This window comes from Artibeus jamaicensis, unplaced genomic scaffold (genome assembly GCF_021234435.1).
Source record: "Artibeus jamaicensis isolate MK-2021 breed Jamaican fruit bat unplaced genomic scaffold, CSHL_Jam_final contig_525, whole genome shotgun sequence".
In the NCBI taxonomy this organism is placed as follows: domain Eukaryota; kingdom Metazoa; phylum Chordata; class Mammalia; order Chiroptera; family Phyllostomidae; genus Artibeus; species Artibeus jamaicensis.
Genome location: NW_026521874.1, coordinates 4,498,051 through 4,517,391, shown reverse-complemented (window position 1 = coordinate 4,517,391; position 19,341 = coordinate 4,498,051). Strand labels below are relative to the sequence as shown.

The following is a 19,341-nucleotide window of genomic DNA, read 5'->3' as shown; positions in this document are numbered from 1 at the left end:
CTCGGTGAACTTCCACATAAACAGGTCTGCAAACATCTGGCTCCAGTAAACTGCGGAGGCCGCAATACTCCGATGTGCTGCTGCATTTTTCTCCCCATCCCCAGCTCCGCGTGCAACTTTGCAACTCACCGTCCCGCCAGGAGGCCTATTTACTCTGCTCGTTTGGCGGAAGAATCCCGCGCGCTATTGCAGTTACTCTCAACCGTCTCCCCCCTTTCCCGCGCTCTGGCCACGCCCCATTCGCGCCCAAGCCCCGCCCCCTACCCCTCTCCCTATGGCCCATAAAGAAGTCCCGGCCGGGCCGCTGCACTCCCCCGCGCGCATTCTTGCGCCGCCCGAGGCTGGCTAAGGAGTCGGCGGCCATTTTGTTCTTCTCGTGGTTCCAGTGGGGAGAGAAGGAGGAAGCAGGGAGCTGGGCGGTTGGGGGAAAACCCGCCGCGGCTGCTACCATTGCCGCTGTCACCACCGCCTCTGTGCTCGTGGCCTGGGGGAGGAGGCGTGAATCCCGGGCGCGAGCCGCCGGCGGCGCCGCTACGGGAGGGTCGGCGGTGGGAAGGCGATGGCGGATATAGATAAACTCAACATCGACAGCATCATCCAACGGCTGCTGGAAGGTGAAGGGGGCGGCAGGCGAGCTGAGATGAGGCGGGCGGCTGGGGGGGTGCGGCGGAGTTGGGAGGCCGGTTGGGCTTGCAGCGCCGAGGAGAATGAGCCCGCGAGTTGACCCTCGGGCCGCAGGCTGCTGCTGATGGGAGGCCGGCCGGGGTCCCGCAGTTGGCCCAACTGGCTCCGCTCATTCATTGGACTAAGGTGCAGCCTTTTTCCTGGCCGTGAAATTTAAAAATTTTCCCCACCCCCGCGTTTCCGGTCCGTACCCCCTGGTTCCCCACACACTGGACCGGTCTTTGGGGACAGAAGGTTGGGGGCTCCAGTCCTCACTGCAGGCGTGTTCCGTACTTTTTGGTCACTCGTCCTCTTGGAAAGCAATTTGATGAGGTACCGGTTTCACCGGGTTGGAGGGCTTTCCTGTCGTCCTCATTTTTACACTTTTTGTGGGGTTGGTATCGGGAGGATTAGTGGCCAACATTGGAACATCTCAAACGGGGCTGCTGAAACCCATTTCCTGCGCTCCCAAATACTCTTTTTAAGTTGTTTTGTCCTCGCAACGTCTCCGCGCTCTTTTCTGAACTTGCATCTGAAGTTGAAACCAGCGATGATGACAGTTACGATCTTTCCAATGTGCTTGGCTCTGTGTTGAGCGCTTGGTGTTCATCTAATAAATTAAAATCATAATGATAGCAAGCGCTTTTAAGGCGCTTATTACTGTGTATCCGGCATTTTTTGGAGCACTTCATAAAGATTTCACTTACATTAAAAAGTTCAAAAAATTTAAAAGAAAAAGATTTCACTTAATTCTCCCAACAACCTTGCGAGGTAGGTGCTATTATTTTCTCCTCTTTTTCACAGCAAAATAAGACACAGGTGAATCACTTGACCAAGGTCACACAGTGACAGATTTCAAACCCAGGTAGCCCCGAGCTAGAGAAGTAAACATGTGAGTGAAGGAAGCCGGTGTCCAGTGGTCAAATGAGAGTTAAAATACAGCTTTAGTTTTGGCTGATCCCAAACCGGCAAAGGTGCCTGGCAATTGAGATACATAATGATGTTGGGGGCAGAAGTCGCGATTTTAAAGAGGGACGTGGAAGTGAACTGCCCCCCCTCCCCACCTTGGGGTTTCATGGCGGGTCTGGTAATTATCGAAACTTTGGGAAAATTCGAATCCCTTTGTTGATTTGGGCACTGGATAATGTAGATTTAACTGAGTTTTAACTTTCTTTGTTTTTATGTTCTGAGTATTGGACTATACATGCTGTGAGATGGACTCAACAGCATGATGAACAATGGGACAGCTCTGGTTTTTGCTTTTTATACTAGTTAATGCAGTTCTTTGATTTCTATGAGGCAGCAGTGAATCAGAAATAGATTAAAACGGTTTGCAATCTATGGCTTAGAAACAGAATTTTAAGTTCATTTAAATCTTTTTAAGTTCTGAGTTGCTCAGAAATTAATATAAAGTAGTGCATTTTAATACCTCAGGAATATTAGCTGCACAATATAGTGCTTAAATTCTTTTATTTTCTTTCATCGATGTTAAATTGGCAAGCAGATTGATGATCCATTCAGGGAACATGTGTATATATATCTCCAAGTTAGAAGGTACTGGTTTCGTGATTTGTGTATGTGTTTAAAGATTTTATTTATTTCTAGAAAGGGGGAGAGAGAGAGAGAGACAGACAGACAGACCAATGTGTGGTTACATCACGCGCCCCCTACTGGGGACCTGGTCTGCAACTCAGGCATGTGCCCTGACTGGGAATGGAGCGAGACACCCTTTGCTTTGCAGGCCCACGTTCAATCCACTTGAGCCACACCAGCCAGAGCTAAATTTTATGATTTTTGTAATGCCCCCAAAACCTTTTTCTCTAAAAAATGTTTAATTAAGATTTCAGTATATTTGAAAATGGAGGCAATACTGGTTTTGTGACCTTGTTAGAATTTTTTGCATATTCAGAATTGTCTTTTAGAATGGAGGACTGTATGTCATTTGAGAAGTAGCATAGTGATAGTACTAAAAAAGCACGAAAGTGAAGTCTTGCCTGGGCTGGTAGCTCAGTTTGTGAGAGTGGCCCCAATATGCCAAGGTTGCGGGTTCGGTCACTAGTCAGGGCACGTACAAGAAGCAGCCAGTGAATGCATAGGTAACTACGTTTTTCTCTTTCAAATTAATAAATGACAAAATGTAGAAAGTGAGGTCTTGGCCTGGCTGTTGTGGCTCAGTTGGAGCATTGTCCTCAACGGAAAGGTTGTACATGCCCCCACCCAGGCATGTACAGGAAGCAACCAGTCACATCAGTGTTTCTCCCTCCCTGTCTAAAAGCAATGAAAAAAATGTCCTAGGGTGAAGATAAAAAAAAGTCAATCTAAATGTGTTCAGATCTGTAGTCAGTGCAGCTCTGCATTTCTTTTGTAAGCTGTTAGTAGTTTCTCTTTAAGCAAAGTATCACTTGTGCAACCCATCTTGGAAGTTCTTACCTGAGATAAAACCTAAAGGTTGTTTTTCCTTCATGTAACTGATGTTAGATTATTTAAATTCTGCTGAGTAAAACTCTGCATGTCCGGAGAGAAAATAAGCCAGCTGTTGATTTGATCTATTGGTCTAATATCTGTTGGAGAAAAGTGACGATTGTTTTTACTTTGTAGGCGACCTTGTTCCAGGAGCTAGCACTTTTCTTGCATAGCTGGCAGTTGCAACTTATTGTCACATCCTAATTTGCAAGAAGCATCTTCGTTCTGAAGAAGGCTATTGTCAAACTGCAAGACTATTCCAGGCTCTGCGTAATTGCTTGGTTTGCTTTAGCAATTTAAATATGACCTCTGCCCTGGTCCTTAGGAAGCCTTTACTAATTGAATTCTCTGATGTGTAAGAGTTCATCTGAAGATAGATACTTAGAAACTCTAGCATTTTGGTGTGATATGAAACATGTTTACATTCTAATACTAAGAAGACAACGTCCCTGGTCATGAAGAGAATAAAGGTGAAACAATGGCCAAAAAAAAAAAAAAGTTCTTAAAAGTGCTGACCAAGGAAAACAAAAGTAGTCTTTCCTGATGGCGCTTTTGCAATTATTATTATTATTATTTTTTTTTACATTTTAGGTAATTTTAACAAGTAGAGGCTTTACTTAGGGTGAATTATCATAGGGCATTTTGCTAATAAAAATAAAGTTGTTAAATGATTTTCTAACTGAACAAGAAGTCTATTGTGATCCCTGCTGTCTTCCCTCCCCTCCTGCACATCAGCTGTATGCTGCATCCTTTCTACAAGGTAGGGCAGAGAAGCTCTACTGGAGACAGGAGCCAAGCTTGCACCAGTCCTAAACCACAGAACAGGAAGATTACTCGTGCCCCTTGCCTGACGGTGGCAGGAGGCCAGGCTTTCCTTTTCCAGCTGGGGAAGTGGAGATGGTGCTGGGCTTTGCATTAGTAACCCATCTCTGCCGTAGAGGTTGATGAGATTTTGTCTTTGAAACTGCAGTACTATAATGACCTGCAGCCTGTTCTGCAAAAGCATGTGCAGTCAGTCCATCCGAGCAGGTGAGGATTACTGATTTTGAAGCAGGGAAATGATGTTAACACAGGTTTGATCATTTCTCTTAATTTACAGCCAAAGTTATTAAAATTGATTTGTAGATGAGGAAACTAGAAATCCTAACTCAAGAGGAATAAGGAATGATTCCATGTCTTTGGAGTTCATAGGATTCTGAGACAAATTTTTGTTTTAGGATCAGACCCCTGTATCAAAAGCACTCGAGAACAGATGAAGGTACCTGTTACCTCCACTACTCTAGGATATGCTGGCATCGGTTCTGGAGGGGAGTGGGTATCACTGATAGGAAGGCTTTTATGACAGTGAAAACTACTTCTGGCATTAAACTCAACTCAGATGTTGAGTCTGATCAGTGGTTTGTTTTGTTTTGTTTTTTTTAATGGGTTGTTAGGCTTTGGAAACTTAAACATTTTTTCAATAAATTGGCTTCACTGTAGCTGTAGAATACTCAAAACTTTATTTTGAGCAGTGGGCAGTGTTTTGCAGCTGTATTCTGACCATCTACTTTGAGAATGTTAGTTTCACCTTTAAGTGCCCAAAAGCTAACATTAGTAGCCAAGAAAATCAAAATAGGATGTGTGGTGCGAAAACAATTAAGGCGGACAGAGAGCATCAGAGAGGTCTTCCTGCTGGTGACTGCAGTGAAACCAAGTGATTCTTTATAAAGTTTGATCTTTTTAACTTTATAAAAGTTTTTTTTTTTTTTTGTAGAAAACTCATCAGTTTTTTTGTGAGGAAGTTTTAGTGTTGTAAATTCATTTGTTTTTGGTTTGAGATCTAAATTTGTCAACTATTACAAGGTTATTCTATCACTGAAATGAATATATGTGGCATACTCATAAGATTACCACCTATAGGATTATTTTAAAACAGCAAAATCTGTTTTATTTTTATACTGGTTGTGCCAGTAAGGCTTTTTTTTTTATATTTGATTTATTTATTTTTAGAGAGGGGGAAGGGAAGGAGAAAGAGAGGGAGAGAAACATCAATGTGTGGTTGCCTCTCATGTGTCCCCTGCTGTGGACCTGGCCTGCAACACAGGCATGTGCCCTGGCTGGAAATCAAATCGGTGACCCCTTGCTTCACAGGCTCGTGCTCAATCCACCTAGCTACACCAGCCAGGGCTGTGCCAATAAGGTTTTTAAACTTCATTACATTGGTGCCCTTTTTTTTTTTTTTGCTGTGTACTATTCCTTTAATAACACCCTTCAAAACAGTTAAGGGGCATTTAATTGAGGGACAAGAAGAATATTTTTTCATTACTCATAAATAATCCCAAAGTCATCTTTAAAAAATTACTTTTGCATTAGTGTATTTTTCCATAACCACTTATCCCTCCAGTATTCTCTTCCCTCCCCCCCTGCAGTCACCAGCCGCACTGTTTGTTTCGCTGGTTTTCTCTTTTTTGCTCATCTGTCGGTCCCCTCCCTCTACCAGCCCCCCAGCCCCCAACGTCATCTTAAATTTCCTTCCATACTTCCCTCTTTCTTTCTCGTCTCTTCTCTCCCTTCCTTTCTCTCTCTTCCTTTTTCTTTCTCCTTTCTCTTTCTTTTTGATAATATAAAACTTTTATTTTTAACAAGGGTCCTGACAATTCCAGATTTTACTTAAAAGTGTGGTTTCAGGAAGCACTTTTAACCTTCATTGTATCAAGTGACGAATACAATAAAATTCAATTACAGATAATGTAATTGAACAATAAATTCCTTATGTAACTATTAGTAGATGCCTAAATCCAATATGGTTTTTAAAGTACTTTTCTTGTACACGATTCTGTATCCACATTCTCTGCATCTAAATGAACCCCTGGACTTTATTTCATTTTCTGTGTGACATTCTCCACAGATACACACCATTGGCTGCTGCTTTGGGGGTTGGATGTCCTTTTGGGTGTCTGTTGTTAGTACCACGTAGCTTCCAGAAACACCTCGCTCTGTACTTCCAAATGGCCGCGGCTCGTCTTTGTGTTCCTTCTGTAGTTTTCTTATCTGCTTCGCTGGTCGCCAGGCTGTCGGAAAAGTCTGTTGCTTGTGAGAGAAAGCCAGCTTCACAGATAATCGCCAATAACATTCTTTGTTTCAAGATTTTATCGGTTTTCAAATAAAATTTCGTGGAAGTTTATCATGAAATCAGTGATTTGCCAGATAAATTGGTAAGTTTGTACAGAACAATCTTTGCTGTTAACAGCCATAGTACATTTTTCTGAATCAACATTTCTAGCCGGATGAAGAAAAGCTTTTACTCTAAAGTCATATGTGAAAGGTCTAAGGTGAATGAGAAACATTGGAAAACAGAATTTTTATTCATTGGAATATTTTGGATTCCATTGACAAAAGAAATAATTGGATATGTACCATTTGAATTACTCAGGAAGTCACTCCAAGGTGACGATCTGGATTTCCCACGTGAGGGTCTCATTTGTAAGGTTTCTCCCATCGTGCACAGAGCACAGTGAGAGCTCTACACCCTGAAGTGAATGTTGCTGCTGTTTATTGAGCAGAACTGTACTGTTTGTGTTTTTCTTTATAGTTAACATAAAATAGACAGGCCTTTGTCTTTAGTGCCTTTTTTTTTAAGATTTTATTTACTTATCTTTAGAGGGGAAGGGAATAAGAGAGGGAGAGAAACATCAATGTATGGTTGCCTTTTGTGCATCCCCTGCTGGGAACTGGCCTGCAACCCAGGCATGTGCCCTGACTGGGAATCGAACCGCGATTGTCTGGTTCGCAGGCCCTCACTCAATCCACTGAGCTACACCAGCCAGGGCTAGTGCCTTTTTTAATGGTATTGAAATGTCCTCAAGGTGAACTGTCCCTTCTGTAGTCTTTATGGAGGGATAGTTCTTCTAGTTAGCACTTAAAACAACCTGCAGTTAACTCAGTTCATCTTATTTTTGGTGTCTTGCACTAGAGTGTGAGATTTTTGAGAAAAAGTACAATATTCTTGAATAGCCTGTTGCCAGGGTCCGGTGCCCAGCAACAATTTTGTTGAATATTGAAGTGTGGTGAATAAGTATTGATAGTCTTAACTGATTGCATGATGTAGTTCTTAATCTAATGCCTCCCATTTATAAGAATGCCTTATGATCTTATATCCCATTGCAATTTTTTTCTTGGGAAGCAGTGACTATATATTGAGGTTTCAGTATTTTGTCCTAAATTCCGTTGGTTTGAAAGTTTCATGAAGAACAAATTCTGGGGAGGGTGGTATGGTGGAAGCATCACTGGACCTAGAATCGCTGTCCTCCTTACAAGCCCCGGCCTTGGACCAAGTCGCCGAACCTCCCAGCTTGTAACGTGGAGAAGCGGCAGTGCCTGACCTTGTCAGGTGATTGAGGACTGACTGGCAGCGTCCAGCCCCTTAGCACAGCCCAGCATGTGGACATGCTCCGCAAATGTTGCCTGCAACTGATGAATAATTCTGTGTGGTAGATGGTGAAAATAGGGAAGTAGATATTTATGCTATTGGCTGATATGGCCCTTTTCTAAAAATTATTTATTTATCTATCTATGTTTAGAGGGGAGGGAGGGAGGGAGAGAAACATCAATGTATGGTTGCCTTTCATGCATCCCCTGCAGGGAACTGGCCTGCAACCCAGACATGTGGCCTGACTGGGAATGGAACCGTGATCCTCTGGTTCGCAGGCCTGTGCTCAATCCACTGAGCTACACCAGCCAGGGCCTTGATATGGTCATTTTTAAAAAAGAAATAACAGTGCTCACCTGTTTTGAAATCTTTATCTTCTGTTAGACACATTGTACACTTGAAATTTAAGAGTAATCTTGTATTTTCACAACTAGGGAAATAGTAAAGCTGGATGGGAAATAACATATGTAATCTGGAATGCATGTTTAGTTCAAATGCCACAAGTCAACAGTACTTAGGGACATATCCAGACTTCATTTATGCAGCAGATTTTGTGAGCCTGCCATGTACTGGCCATGAGCATGTACACTGAAGGAGCAGGTGGTTTGTTAGTGGGGTTTGCATTCCACCTGTGGGTCCAGATGAAGAGGTAGAAGCGAACCTACAATTATAAGACAAGGTATAGTGTTTCCTTGTCTAGCTGCTGAGAGCATTTCAGAAGCATAACGAAGGCTTGTGAGGAGAGGAGACAGATAGGAGAGCCTTGAAGGATGAGAAGGTATTTGCCAGTTGGTAGAAGATGGTGTTGAGGCAGAATTTCTATTTCTGTAATTTTATCCTTGAGCTAATTGTAGGGGATTTTAAAAGTGCTGAGACCATGCTGTTTTTTCAGTGAGCAGGGTTCTTCACATATAACATACACTGCTTTGTTCTGGGAAAACACCTCAAGAATAATTTTTAATTGTTAGTAGTACTTCTTTTTACTGATCTCTGTATGCACCCCCACTCAGGACAAACAGAGGACTAAGAACCAAAACTACCATAAACTACATCTGTAACAAGATAGCATTCAGGTAAACAGGACAGCCTGCCCTTTCTGTAGGTGTAAGTCAGGTCTTATGTAGTCCCCTGAAAGACTTAGAATGGGTTCTTCATTCACAAACGTGGAGCTCTGCTGAAAATGATTCCGGTTGAAACCAGAAGCTTCTAGGAGGCCCCTGTAAACCAAAAATGAAATGTTCTGCTGGACATTCTACCCAAGTTTTTGGCTGACTTGTGGTAAAATCGCTAATGACTGGGGTTTTCTGCCCAGTGAATTGGGGATCACATCATCTTTCCACCCCAGAGTGTTTCTTGTGTTCTCTGCAGTGTGTGTGTGTGTAAAGAGAAAAAAATTACTGTGGAAAAATCACTTTTTGTTGCCCAGTTGTTAATATATTATGTATGTATTTGTTTTGGGTCCTCCCTTAAAGGTGGTCATTACTGTGCTTTCTATTTAATTGCTTCCCACCTTACAATGTTTTGATCAGAGGCTGGCTGGTCACTTAGTTCAGTTACATATCTTGGAGTATTAAGGGGTGATTGCCCCAGGCTATAGAACCAGTACAGAAACTTGGGCCTTCAGCTCCCAATGCAGTTCCCTCTATGAGCATTTTCTCTTCTTTTTGTGTTTCAGGAGTTTGATTTTTCCCAGTTGTCCTTTCTTTGTTATTTTTTATTGGGGCGGGGGGCACTACATAGTTTAATTTCTGCTCAAAACTTGTTTCTTGGGAAACTTTGGGGTTTCACTGACTCTTCAGGCCAATGGATGGCTTTGCCTAGGATAGTGGTTTCAAACCCAGACATAGCCTTTTTTAATGTGGAAAAAAATCCTTAAACGTCAGGGTTTTGTACTTGTAATTTTTATTGCTCTGTAGTATTGTTTAAGTACTTAGGGAACAAAGCTAGATACAAAACAGTTAAACCTATTGCTCTTATTTGGCTATTAAGTCATGATTTTATCATTTGAATACAAACAGCCTCAAAAACCAGTAAAATTAAGTTAGCAATGTTGATTTAATCCGATGAATTTTGTGGTTTTGCTATAAGTAAATAACTTTTTATTGGGTTGAACAATAAAAAGGTGCAGGCTTACATTCTGTATTTAGTCTGGCACTGTGTTTTCACTTCATTTCTAATTCAGAGAGTGCTTGCTTTCATAAATCTTTTGTGAAGACTCTGTTACAAGTTGAGGATGATTAACCCCCTGGCCCCCCCCCCCCCATATTTAACCAGGCCTTTCCAGTAAGCAGGCCACTTCTTAACTGTAAATAAAATTAAGGTACAGTTAGCAAATCGGTTCTGTTTAATCTGTCTAATTTGTTACCACTGGGATCAAAACAAAATTTTGTTTCTGTCTACCTACATGGGCTGATAAAATGAACTGTTATAAGGCCAGAGGAGGTCTTGTGCTTCATTTTGATAGTGAGTAGAACTCAGAGTGCTCTGATGTGGCTACTTGTGAGTCTAGGATGCCTAGTTCTGTGCCTTTTCTCACTTTATCTGTTTGCATTACTAGGAAACCACCTTTCTTACAGCACAAGCTGACATCCTTTGCCCTTAGAGGCATGATTACATTTAAAGGTGCAGGCCTAGAAATCACACAGCCAAATAAATACAGTGAGCTTTATAATGTGTCTTAATTGAAGTGAAAATACTCGAATTTTTTGGTACATGTTAAATGTGGGCCCCTTGAGGAGACTCCCAAGGTCATCTGATGAAAACACTGATTTAGGGGAGGGGAGTCTGAGCAATTTTAGTCTCACATTTTAAAACAGGGAATTCTTAAAACCAGCTCAGTAACATGACAATCTCTAATAAAGTCTTCTGCTGTACTGATTCATTTATAAGGCTGGAGAGAAGACAAGAGGGAAAAAGAGCTGGCCTGGTGGGCAGGCTATAGGTGAACAAGGCCTGTTGCGTGGCTTGGATGCAGAACTGAGGCCTCGAGCCACAGGGGGTCTGATTTCAGCAGGTCCTTTCTGGTAGGCCTCATACACAGACTGTCCCGAACAATTTTAACTTGGTGTGGAAGGTGGTGACTAGATGATCTCTGAAATCCTGGCGAAGATTTAAGATTAGAATTATGTGCTAAACCACGTTCTTTACAAGTGCCCTAAAAATAAGACCAGCCAAGAAGCTAGCTAGTTAAACCATTGTTTATTGTTTGTTTATCTAAAATATCTTTTCAGATGTTTAAAGTTTTTATGTTCAGTATTATTTTGAATTTGACTAATCGGGGTTTTTCTTCCCTGCAGTGAGAGGGTCCAAGCCTGGTAAGAATGTCCAGCTACAGGAGAATGAAATCAGGGGACTGTGCTTGAAATCCCGGGAGATCTTTCTCAGTCAGCCCATCCTACTAGAACTTGAAGCACCACTCAAAATATGTGGTGAGTCTGCACACTGACAGTTCTCTTTGGTCACGTGCTTGAGATTGATGGAGTCGAGGATATATAGATGATCTTGTATTAGCCAGCAGAATCATTTACTGTTTGTGCATAATCTGGAACCACTTAAAATTAAGTTAAACAATTGTAGCTCTAGAATAAATGCTTCTAATGGGCTTAGTTTATTTAGCTGTACTTCAAATTCTCTCAAAATCACTGCAGAAGGAAAGATTCGAAGCAGAATGGAGAGCTAAGTAAAGGTCTGAACTGTGTGAATATATAGAAATTACATACAAGTTCTAAGTAGAGCTGGTTATTCCTAAAAATAGACCTTCTTCCTTGCTGCTGCTTTATAGTTCCACTTTTTCTGCATGATAGAAGCCCAATTTTTATTTGAGAAATGCTATATATTCTAGCATATTTGACTATACCGACAAAGCTTGTGTTCATGTTTTTAAAGTAAATGCTCCTTGGCACTGTCTGTTGGGGAGATGAAAGCTGAATGAACACATTGGTGGGTGTGTGTTCTCGCAAGTTTGTGTCCTTGTTCCCCTGGGGCCAGGGCTCACTGCTCACTGGAAGCGCAGCAATTCTGCTGACACCACACCCAGAGACTGAGCTGTCGGAGAGCTGATACCGATTGCCAGCCTGAAAGGAGAGCCGTGTTACTTGGCAAGAAGGCCTGCCTGGGCATCAGTAATCCTTTCCACAAAATAAATTCATTAGTTGAGTTTTGTGTGAGATTCTGGACATGTACTTAAAATTGTTAGTAAGCTTAGTTGAACTAAGATTAGAAATTAGTGTTAGCTGTCAGATTTAACTCCTTATTAGAGGGCATCCCACTGTGCAGTGAATGTTTAAGGAATATTTTTTCAAAGCTTTGTTAGTGGACTGTAAGTACGAAGATACTGTGTAACAAGATCTCTGCTTCTAGGTGATATCCATGGGCAATACTATGATTTGCTTCGACTTTTTGAGTACGGTGGCTTCCCACCAGAAAGCAACTACCTGTTCCTTGGGGACTACGTGGACAGGGGGAAGCAGTCACTGGAGACCATCTGCCTCTTACTGGCGTACAAAATCAAATATCCCGAGAATTTTTTTCTTCTCAGAGGAAACCACGAATGTGCCAGCATCAATAGAATTTATGGATTTTATGATGAGTGTAAGTACTTCTGTATCTAAGGAAAGGTTACTTAAACTGAGATACTCGGTCGTAAACTGACATAGTTCTGCTATAAGGATGTGTGAGAGTTTAGATGGGATGTTATGATCTCTCATTTCTATGTCATTAACTTGTTTTTTATACAGTTGTGCGACCATCACCACAGCCTCCCCTCTGCCACAGGCAAGCACTGATCTACTTCTGTCTCTAGATTTGCTTTTCCTGGACACTTCATGTAAATGGAATCTTGCAGTGTACATATAAATCCTTTTTGAAATTTGTAATGTAGCTTTTTTCCTTCTGGCACATTCTCACTTAGGAAAAACGGCAGTCACTATCCTAAAATGTGCTAAAATACGAAGAACTTTTAAAAAGTATTTGTTTTCCATACTGTGGCCCATTTTGGATTGTTTAGTTGAAGGTGCAGGTTGAGTTGATAATTGACAGAAAACAAGATTCTTAAAGTTTGAAAATAGCAGTTTTGGCAAGAGAATTTCTTGCCATTGCTGTTTAAGTGAAATGTTTTTTAAAAAGTTTTGAGCCCTTACCTCCACCCTCCTTTTGTGTGCACTCCTGCCGGAGAGGGTTCAGTTTGGGAGGAGCGGGGAGGTTAAGGAATTTTGAGTTAGTAACACTTGCCAGTGTGACTCTAACAAGACCAGTAAAACATCGTCACTCTCGTCCTCCCCTAGAATAAACAGCCCTCAAACAACGTGGGTTTGAACTGCACGGAGCCACTTCCCCCGGGATTTAAAATCATCAATGGTATATTTGGAGGGCTGACTTAAGTTACATGTGGCTTTTCAACTGCGTGGGGAATTGGGGCCCCTGACCCTCCTGTTTTAAGGATCAGCTTGTAGCCATAACCTGTTCTCTTGGGGTGTGGTGTTTTTCCATCTCTTTCACACAGATGTGGTCAACTGGCTTTTTGTTTGCTTGCTCTGCGCTCTTGACACGCAGCCAACAAGTGAGGTGGTAGGGATAACCAAGGAGAGAAGTCTGGGTTCACTGCTCCTTAGATAGTGAAATGAGAGGCAAGCATTGTTTTAGATATTTGTTAGAGGTGCTACGTTTTGGAACAGGTTAAGAAATGGTTCTTTCTGCATAGCTATTAGCTCAGCAAGTACTTTGAAGTTTTCATTGAAGTTCAAATCCAAATGATCTCTTCATTGTGCTATATACCGTAGTGTGAGGATATTAGTTACATCATCTTCAGGTTCCATTTAATGCAAAGGCCTTGAAAATGATTTAGAAGGTCGGCGTTGTTTTGATGGCCAAGACTCAATTACTGATCCCGTAGGCAAGCTGCTCCCCTCACCCCCCATCAGGCAGGTATAATTTGCCACCCAGTCTTCTTGTGGTCATAAAAGTGTCCTTGGCATAAGTGGCTTTGACCTTTTTTTTCCAGCATGGGAGGGTATAGGATACCAGGGTATCCCAACAATTTGGCTTTCCTCAACCAGTTTGGACAGATTTGTACTTACAAGGTTTGTGAGTAGGTCGGACTTTTGGAACAGAAGTCTGGTTTGGAACTTTTCCTGTGAGAATAGCATCGTCAAGGCATGCTGCTGTGTGAACCCCACTCTGGCTCCAGAGGTCGTGGACCCACGGGCTGGTGGGGACCTCATGACCGCTCTGTGCCGCTGTTTCTCCAGGGCGTGTTCTGAGCATCCCAGTGTTCAGGACAGGTTCCCTGGAGTGCCTGTAGTGACTGGTCTGCATTTCCCTGCAGTCCTGCCTGCTGCTCAAGTATTTAGGGGCTGGGAATTACCCGGTACCTATAGGTGACTGAGGGTGGGGGGAGGTAGGTGGGTGTGAGCTTGCAGCAGCTTCCTCAGAAGGAGGGTGGCAGTGGCACACGTGTCAGTTCACAGTTGCCTTTAGAAGTAGGAGCTGCTTCCTTCTGGGTTGAGACTGGACAAAACAGACTAGGTTCCAAATAATTTGTGCTGTCAAATAATTACTGAGGTTCAGTGGTAATCTTGATCACTGAATCTGGAAATCTGATTTCAGACTTCTGTGGACTTCTGAAATGTTTCATGGAAATATAATATATAATACTAATGTCTTCCGGGGGATTTTAATAAAAGCTTAGTTTTTGTTTACTTAAAAGGTCACCAGAACCTTGCTTTGGGGGAAATAGTCCTGAGAGAATGAACCTATGGAACACCAGTCTCTTTAACCATCCTAAAATTTTCACAGGTAAAAGAAGATACAACATTAAACTATGGAAAACTTTCACAGACTGCTTTAACTGTTTACCGATAGCAGCCATCGTGGATGAGAAAATATTTTGCTGTCATGGAGGTACGTGGCTGATTTGAATTCCAAGTGGAACTGCAGGGCTTGGGATCCCTCCAAAGGGCAGACTGGCGTTACTGGACCACCGTCGGGCGGACTTCTGCTCAGGGAACTCAACTCTCATTGGTCACGGGTCCACGGTGGCACATCTGGGTGTTCGGATAGAAATCTGAAGTAAGCAGTTGAGTCGTTACAGGGAATTCTGGACTCTAACAGTTTTCTGTGAAGACAGAGAAGAAAGTATTTTTAAATATGAAATGAACAGCATTTAATATGCTGTACCATAGATCTTCTAGAATATTGGAAATATGAGTAGTCTTTTCCTTAGTTTGTTTTTGAGTCTCTTCTGTCAGACGTTTTCCTGACTTGGATTGTGAGAGTTACTCTGCTTTGCTCAGTGATTATGCTTTTTAAAATGTAATTAAAATAATGATTGCAAAGAGAATTTCTTTTTATCTGTGGCCATAAAATCAGAGAACCACAATATATTTTAATAAAGTCATTATCCTTGTCCTCTGGTACTTAAACTGGTTTGGTAGAGTTGGGCATGTAATTTTTTTTTAAGATTTTATTTATTTTTAGAGAAAGAGGAAGGGGAGAGAAATTGATGTGTGAGAGAAACATAGATTGGTTGCCTCTCGCATGCCCTAAACTGGGCACCTGGCCTGCAACCCAGGCACATGCCCTGTCTGGGAATTGAACCATCGACCTTTTGATTAAAGATTTTATTTATTTTTAGAGAGAAGGGCAAGGAGGGAGAAAGGGAGAGAAATACCAATGTGTGGTTGCCTCTAGCGCTCCCCCTACTGGGGACCTGGCCCACAACCCATGTGCCATGACAGAATTGAACCAGCAACTCTTTGGTTCACAGGCCAGCACTCAGCTCACTGAGCCATACCAGCCAGGGCTGGACATGTGATTTTTAACTCAGCTGAGAGTCACCCATTCAGCTGAGCTGGTCTGATTTTATGGTCCTTCGGACAGTGTGTTTCCTGGAAAGCTATATTACCCCTGAGCATCTGCAGCCTTTATGCCTAGTAATTGTAAGTGGTCAGTAATAAAATTCAAAATGTACACTTTGTTCTTGTCATACCTGGGGAGGCTCTCAGAGGATTGGAGCAGTAGTTTTTAAGTCACAACTGTAATTTGATTGGACTCTATATGTTGAAGTAACTCTTTCCACATACTATGCCCACACATTAGTACATATAACAAACTTCAATGCTTATTCAGTATTTTTTTAAACCAAAGCTGAAAACATAACCACAGATTTAATTTGCCTTCATGTCATTGAGTCTCTGTATACAAAATGAAACTGTTAGAGTGCCACTTTAAAGTTGTTTTCTTCCAACTTTTCTCATTTAATAGGTTTATCACCTGATCTTCAATCTATGGAGCAGATTCGGCGAATTATGCGACCAACTGATGTACCAGATCAAGGTCTTCTTTGTGATCTTTTGTGGTCTGACCCCGATAAAGATGTCTTAGGCTGGGGTGAAAATGACAGAGGAGTGTCCTTCACATTTGGTGCAGAAGTGGTTGCAAAATTTCTCCATAAGCATGATTTGGATCTTATATGTAGAGCCCATCAGGTATTGATTTTGAATTTTACATGTACACTTACGCGCATGTGTGTGAGCACAGATTCTCCTTGTTGATTTTGGTGGGTAGGTATTGCTAATTTTTACAACGTGTCTCTGGAAGTTGACCTGCAGGATGTCAGGCTCAATGGGAAACTGAAGAATGGTTGTACTCACCTAAAATGTGCACCTATTTACACTGAAAACATTCTCTCTCCAAGGTGGTTGAAGATGGATATGAATTTTTTGCAAAGAGGCAGTTGGTCACTCTGTTTTCTGCGCCCAATTACTGTGGAGAGTTTGACAATGCAGGTGCCATGATGAGTGTGGACGAAACACTAATGTGCTCTTTTCAGGTAGAGGATGTTTGCAATATGGTCTCCTTTACTATGTCTGGATTTTACTGAGTAAAAAAAGCAATTGCTATTTTCTGCCTGGTATTTGTTTATGTTAAATTGACTGAATTTTTATTTTCCTTAACTATTTATGCTAGTTCAGTAATGAGTAGACCCCTTTCAGAGGAAGAAAGTCTCATAGACCTTTTCCCCCAGTGTCAAATTTAACTGTTCTTGAATTATTTAAGTAGAAACCCCCCCCCCAACCAATACATTAGCTCTTTGTGCTGTGGCTCATTTACTATAAACCTAAAACCACAGTGTCACTGTAACATTTGGCTAAAATTAAATCACCACTTGCGTGTCAGAAAAGCCCTCCCTGCTGTGCACCAGATGTGCTGTGATTACTCACTTCTCCCACCGCCTTTCGCTAGTGCAGTTTCTCTTAAACCTCTTTTGATTCCCCATGACATCATTCGGCCTTCACTCAGCACAACAGCACCATTTACCCAGAGTCTGCTTCTCAGTCTTGTTCTCATTCACTCATGTCAAACTTGCATGACTTCAGGCTAGTCCAATCATAAACTGCCGTGAGGTCACATGGCAGTCATTAGTTAAATGGATTAAAATAATTTTTCTTACACCAATTACCAGGGAGAACTTGTCCCAGAGGTTCTGGGAGGATCCCCTAAGTGGCTGATAAATGCTGTTCTGTAACACTGTCTCTCCGTACGTCAGAAGGCTTAGCTTAAAATCATCACTTTTTTCCCAGATTGTATCTATCTATTCATCATAGCATTTATTACCAAAATGTTTACTTGTCAGCTTGGTTGGTTCGTGTTCATGTGCTCTTGGGGCTTTCAAAATTGTTGGGCAATTTTAAAGTCAAAACCTCTCTGAAACAAAGGTTCGAATGAGATTTAAGGGCTATTAAGAGGACTTGGGGTTGAGTCTATTTCCTAAAACGCCCTGTCTTCTGTGTCTTCGCAGATTTTAAAGCCTGCAGAGAAAAAGAAGCCGAATGCCACAAGACCCGTAACACCTCCAAGGGGTATGATCACAAAGCAAGCAAAGAAATAGATGTCATTTTGACACTGCCTGGTTGGGACTTGTAACATATAGTATATAACCTTCATTTTTAAAACTGTAATGTGTATTGGTCAGCTTGCTCAAATAGTGTTTGTGGGGCCCTCCCTTCCATTTTTGAGTTAATGAATGGCATTTGCTGGTTATAACAGCAAATGAAAGACTTCACTCCCAAGAAAAAGATGTTTTGTTTTTTGTAATTCTCTTTCTTTTGCAAACAAATTTAATGATAGTGTTAAAGCTGTACACCCCAGGACAGTTTATTCTGTCTAAGGGGTAAGTGTACAATTATCTCTTTTTTTAATTTAGTATAACCCATGAATAATGTAAATGCTCGTTTTCTTTAGGATATAAAGAGAGCCCTAGGGTGCTCAATCTGTACATGTTATTGTCATAAATGCATCCTGTTGATACAAACCACTGTGAACATTTTTTTTTTAATTTTAAGAATTTGTTTCAAAGGGATTGCTTATTTCTCATTGTCTTGTCATGTACAAACTGGTTTTTATAGCTCTCAACAACATTAGGAGTAACCTTCAACTTTGCCAGCGTCACTGGTATGATGTATATTTAATTAAAGCACACTTTCCTCTACCGTATACTTAAAATGACGATTAAAGCCATTATTTTAAATGTTTGTGACTCTTTCCTAAAGCCAAAGTTTCTGTTGGAAATGTGTATTGACACAACCCCCCAAGTACAAGGCGGTATAGCTGTGTACCTGGGCCACCTTCTTGAAGATTCGAAACCAGGTTTTTGAGTTTGAATAGCAATTAGTAACATAGTGCAGTTTAAGCTATTAATGATTAAAGTTAACATTTTGTACAATTTCCATATAGTCTATTCATTGAGTAATCTTTTTACAGTTGGATCAGGCCTGAACTCGTCCATTCAGAAAGCTCCAAATTATAGAAACAATACTGTTCTATACGAGTGACCGATTATGCTTTCTTTGGCCTACATTCTTTATTCTGCGGTGAAGTTGAGTCTTAAAAGTCAAAACAAAGGAACTAACTTACAGTCCACCGGTTTATACAGAATTTACATTATCTGTGACTTTTTTTAACTACGACCTGTTAAAAAGAAATCTGTTTGAACAGATGACCATGTACAATACCATGTGATGGAAGTGAATTCAGACTTATTAAATGGCAAACTTGTTAAATCCTGTCAGTGTCTGTTTATCAGCACCGCGCACACAGAACTGTTGATGGCGTATGGAGTAGAGCTTAATGAATAAATTGCTCTGGAAATCACACAACTTCAATTTGAATTTGTCTTCCTTCAAATAGTCTCTTTTCCCAAGATGGATTATAATAGGGGTACTCATACTCTTTTGAGTTCTAACCTGGATTTGTGGAAAAATGAAGTCCTGGCCCAGTAGCTCAGTTGGTTAGAGCATCATCCCAATACACCAAGGTCATGGATTCCATCGCCAGTCAGTGCACATAAAAGAATTGAGCAGTGAATGCAGAAATGAGTGGGACAACAAATTGATGTCTCTCTGTCTCAATTTTTTAAAAAACTCTAAAGGGGGACGAGTGTAGAGCTGGGGGTCTGCACGAGGGCAAAGAAAGGAGGTTTGGGCAGCATATTCACTGACCGGATCGGGACCCTCAAAGCCGCAGAGGTGCCTCCAACTCACTTGGCTTACTACACATTCCGTAAACAGTTGTGAAATACCAAAGACTTACGTCAATGGAAAGGCAGAGTTACATCAGGAAAACTTTGGACATAGGCAAAAGTCCATTTTCCTTTTTCCTTGATGGATTGTATCTGAGCTTCAGGTGAGTGAAAATGAAGGTGTACAATGGATGCCTCCAACCTTAGCCCAAGACTGAAGCAGTAAATACTTAAAATTGCTGGTGTCCCTGAATTGGTGCACAATCGATGCAGTGAGCACAAAGTTTCCATC

The 19,341-nt window shown here is 41.5% G+C and overlaps 1 protein-coding gene across 1 annotated transcript; it reads left to right on the top strand.

Moving 5' to 3' along the window:
* Positions 1-319: 319 nt before the first annotated feature.
* On the top strand, positions 320-18,591 carry PPP1CC (protein phosphatase 1 catalytic subunit gamma). Its single transcript, XM_037133468.2, has 8 exons — positions 320-614; positions 10,831-10,962; positions 11,894-12,124; positions 14,327-14,431; positions 15,794-16,017; positions 16,227-16,361; positions 17,331-17,391; positions 18,293-18,591. The coding sequence occupies exons 1-8, from the start codon at positions 560-562 to the stop codon at positions 18,361-18,363; spliced, it is 1,014 nt and encodes a 337-aa protein (XP_036989363.1). The 5' UTR covers positions 320-559; the 3' UTR covers positions 18,364-18,591.
* Positions 18,592-19,341: the final 750 nt, after the last annotated feature.

Coding starts and splice junctions, on each gene's coding strand:
- PPP1CC (XM_037133468.2), top strand. CDS start 560: ATGGCGGATATAGATAAACTCAACATCGACAGCATCATCCAACGGCTG. Junction 10,963..11,893: donor AGCACCACTCAAAATATGTG/GTGAGTCTGCAC, acceptor CTCTGCTTCTAG/GTGATATCCATGGGCAATAC. Junction 17,392..18,292: donor ACCCGTAACACCTCCAAGGG/GTATGATCACAA, acceptor ATCTTTTTACAG/TTGGATCAGGCCTGAACTCG.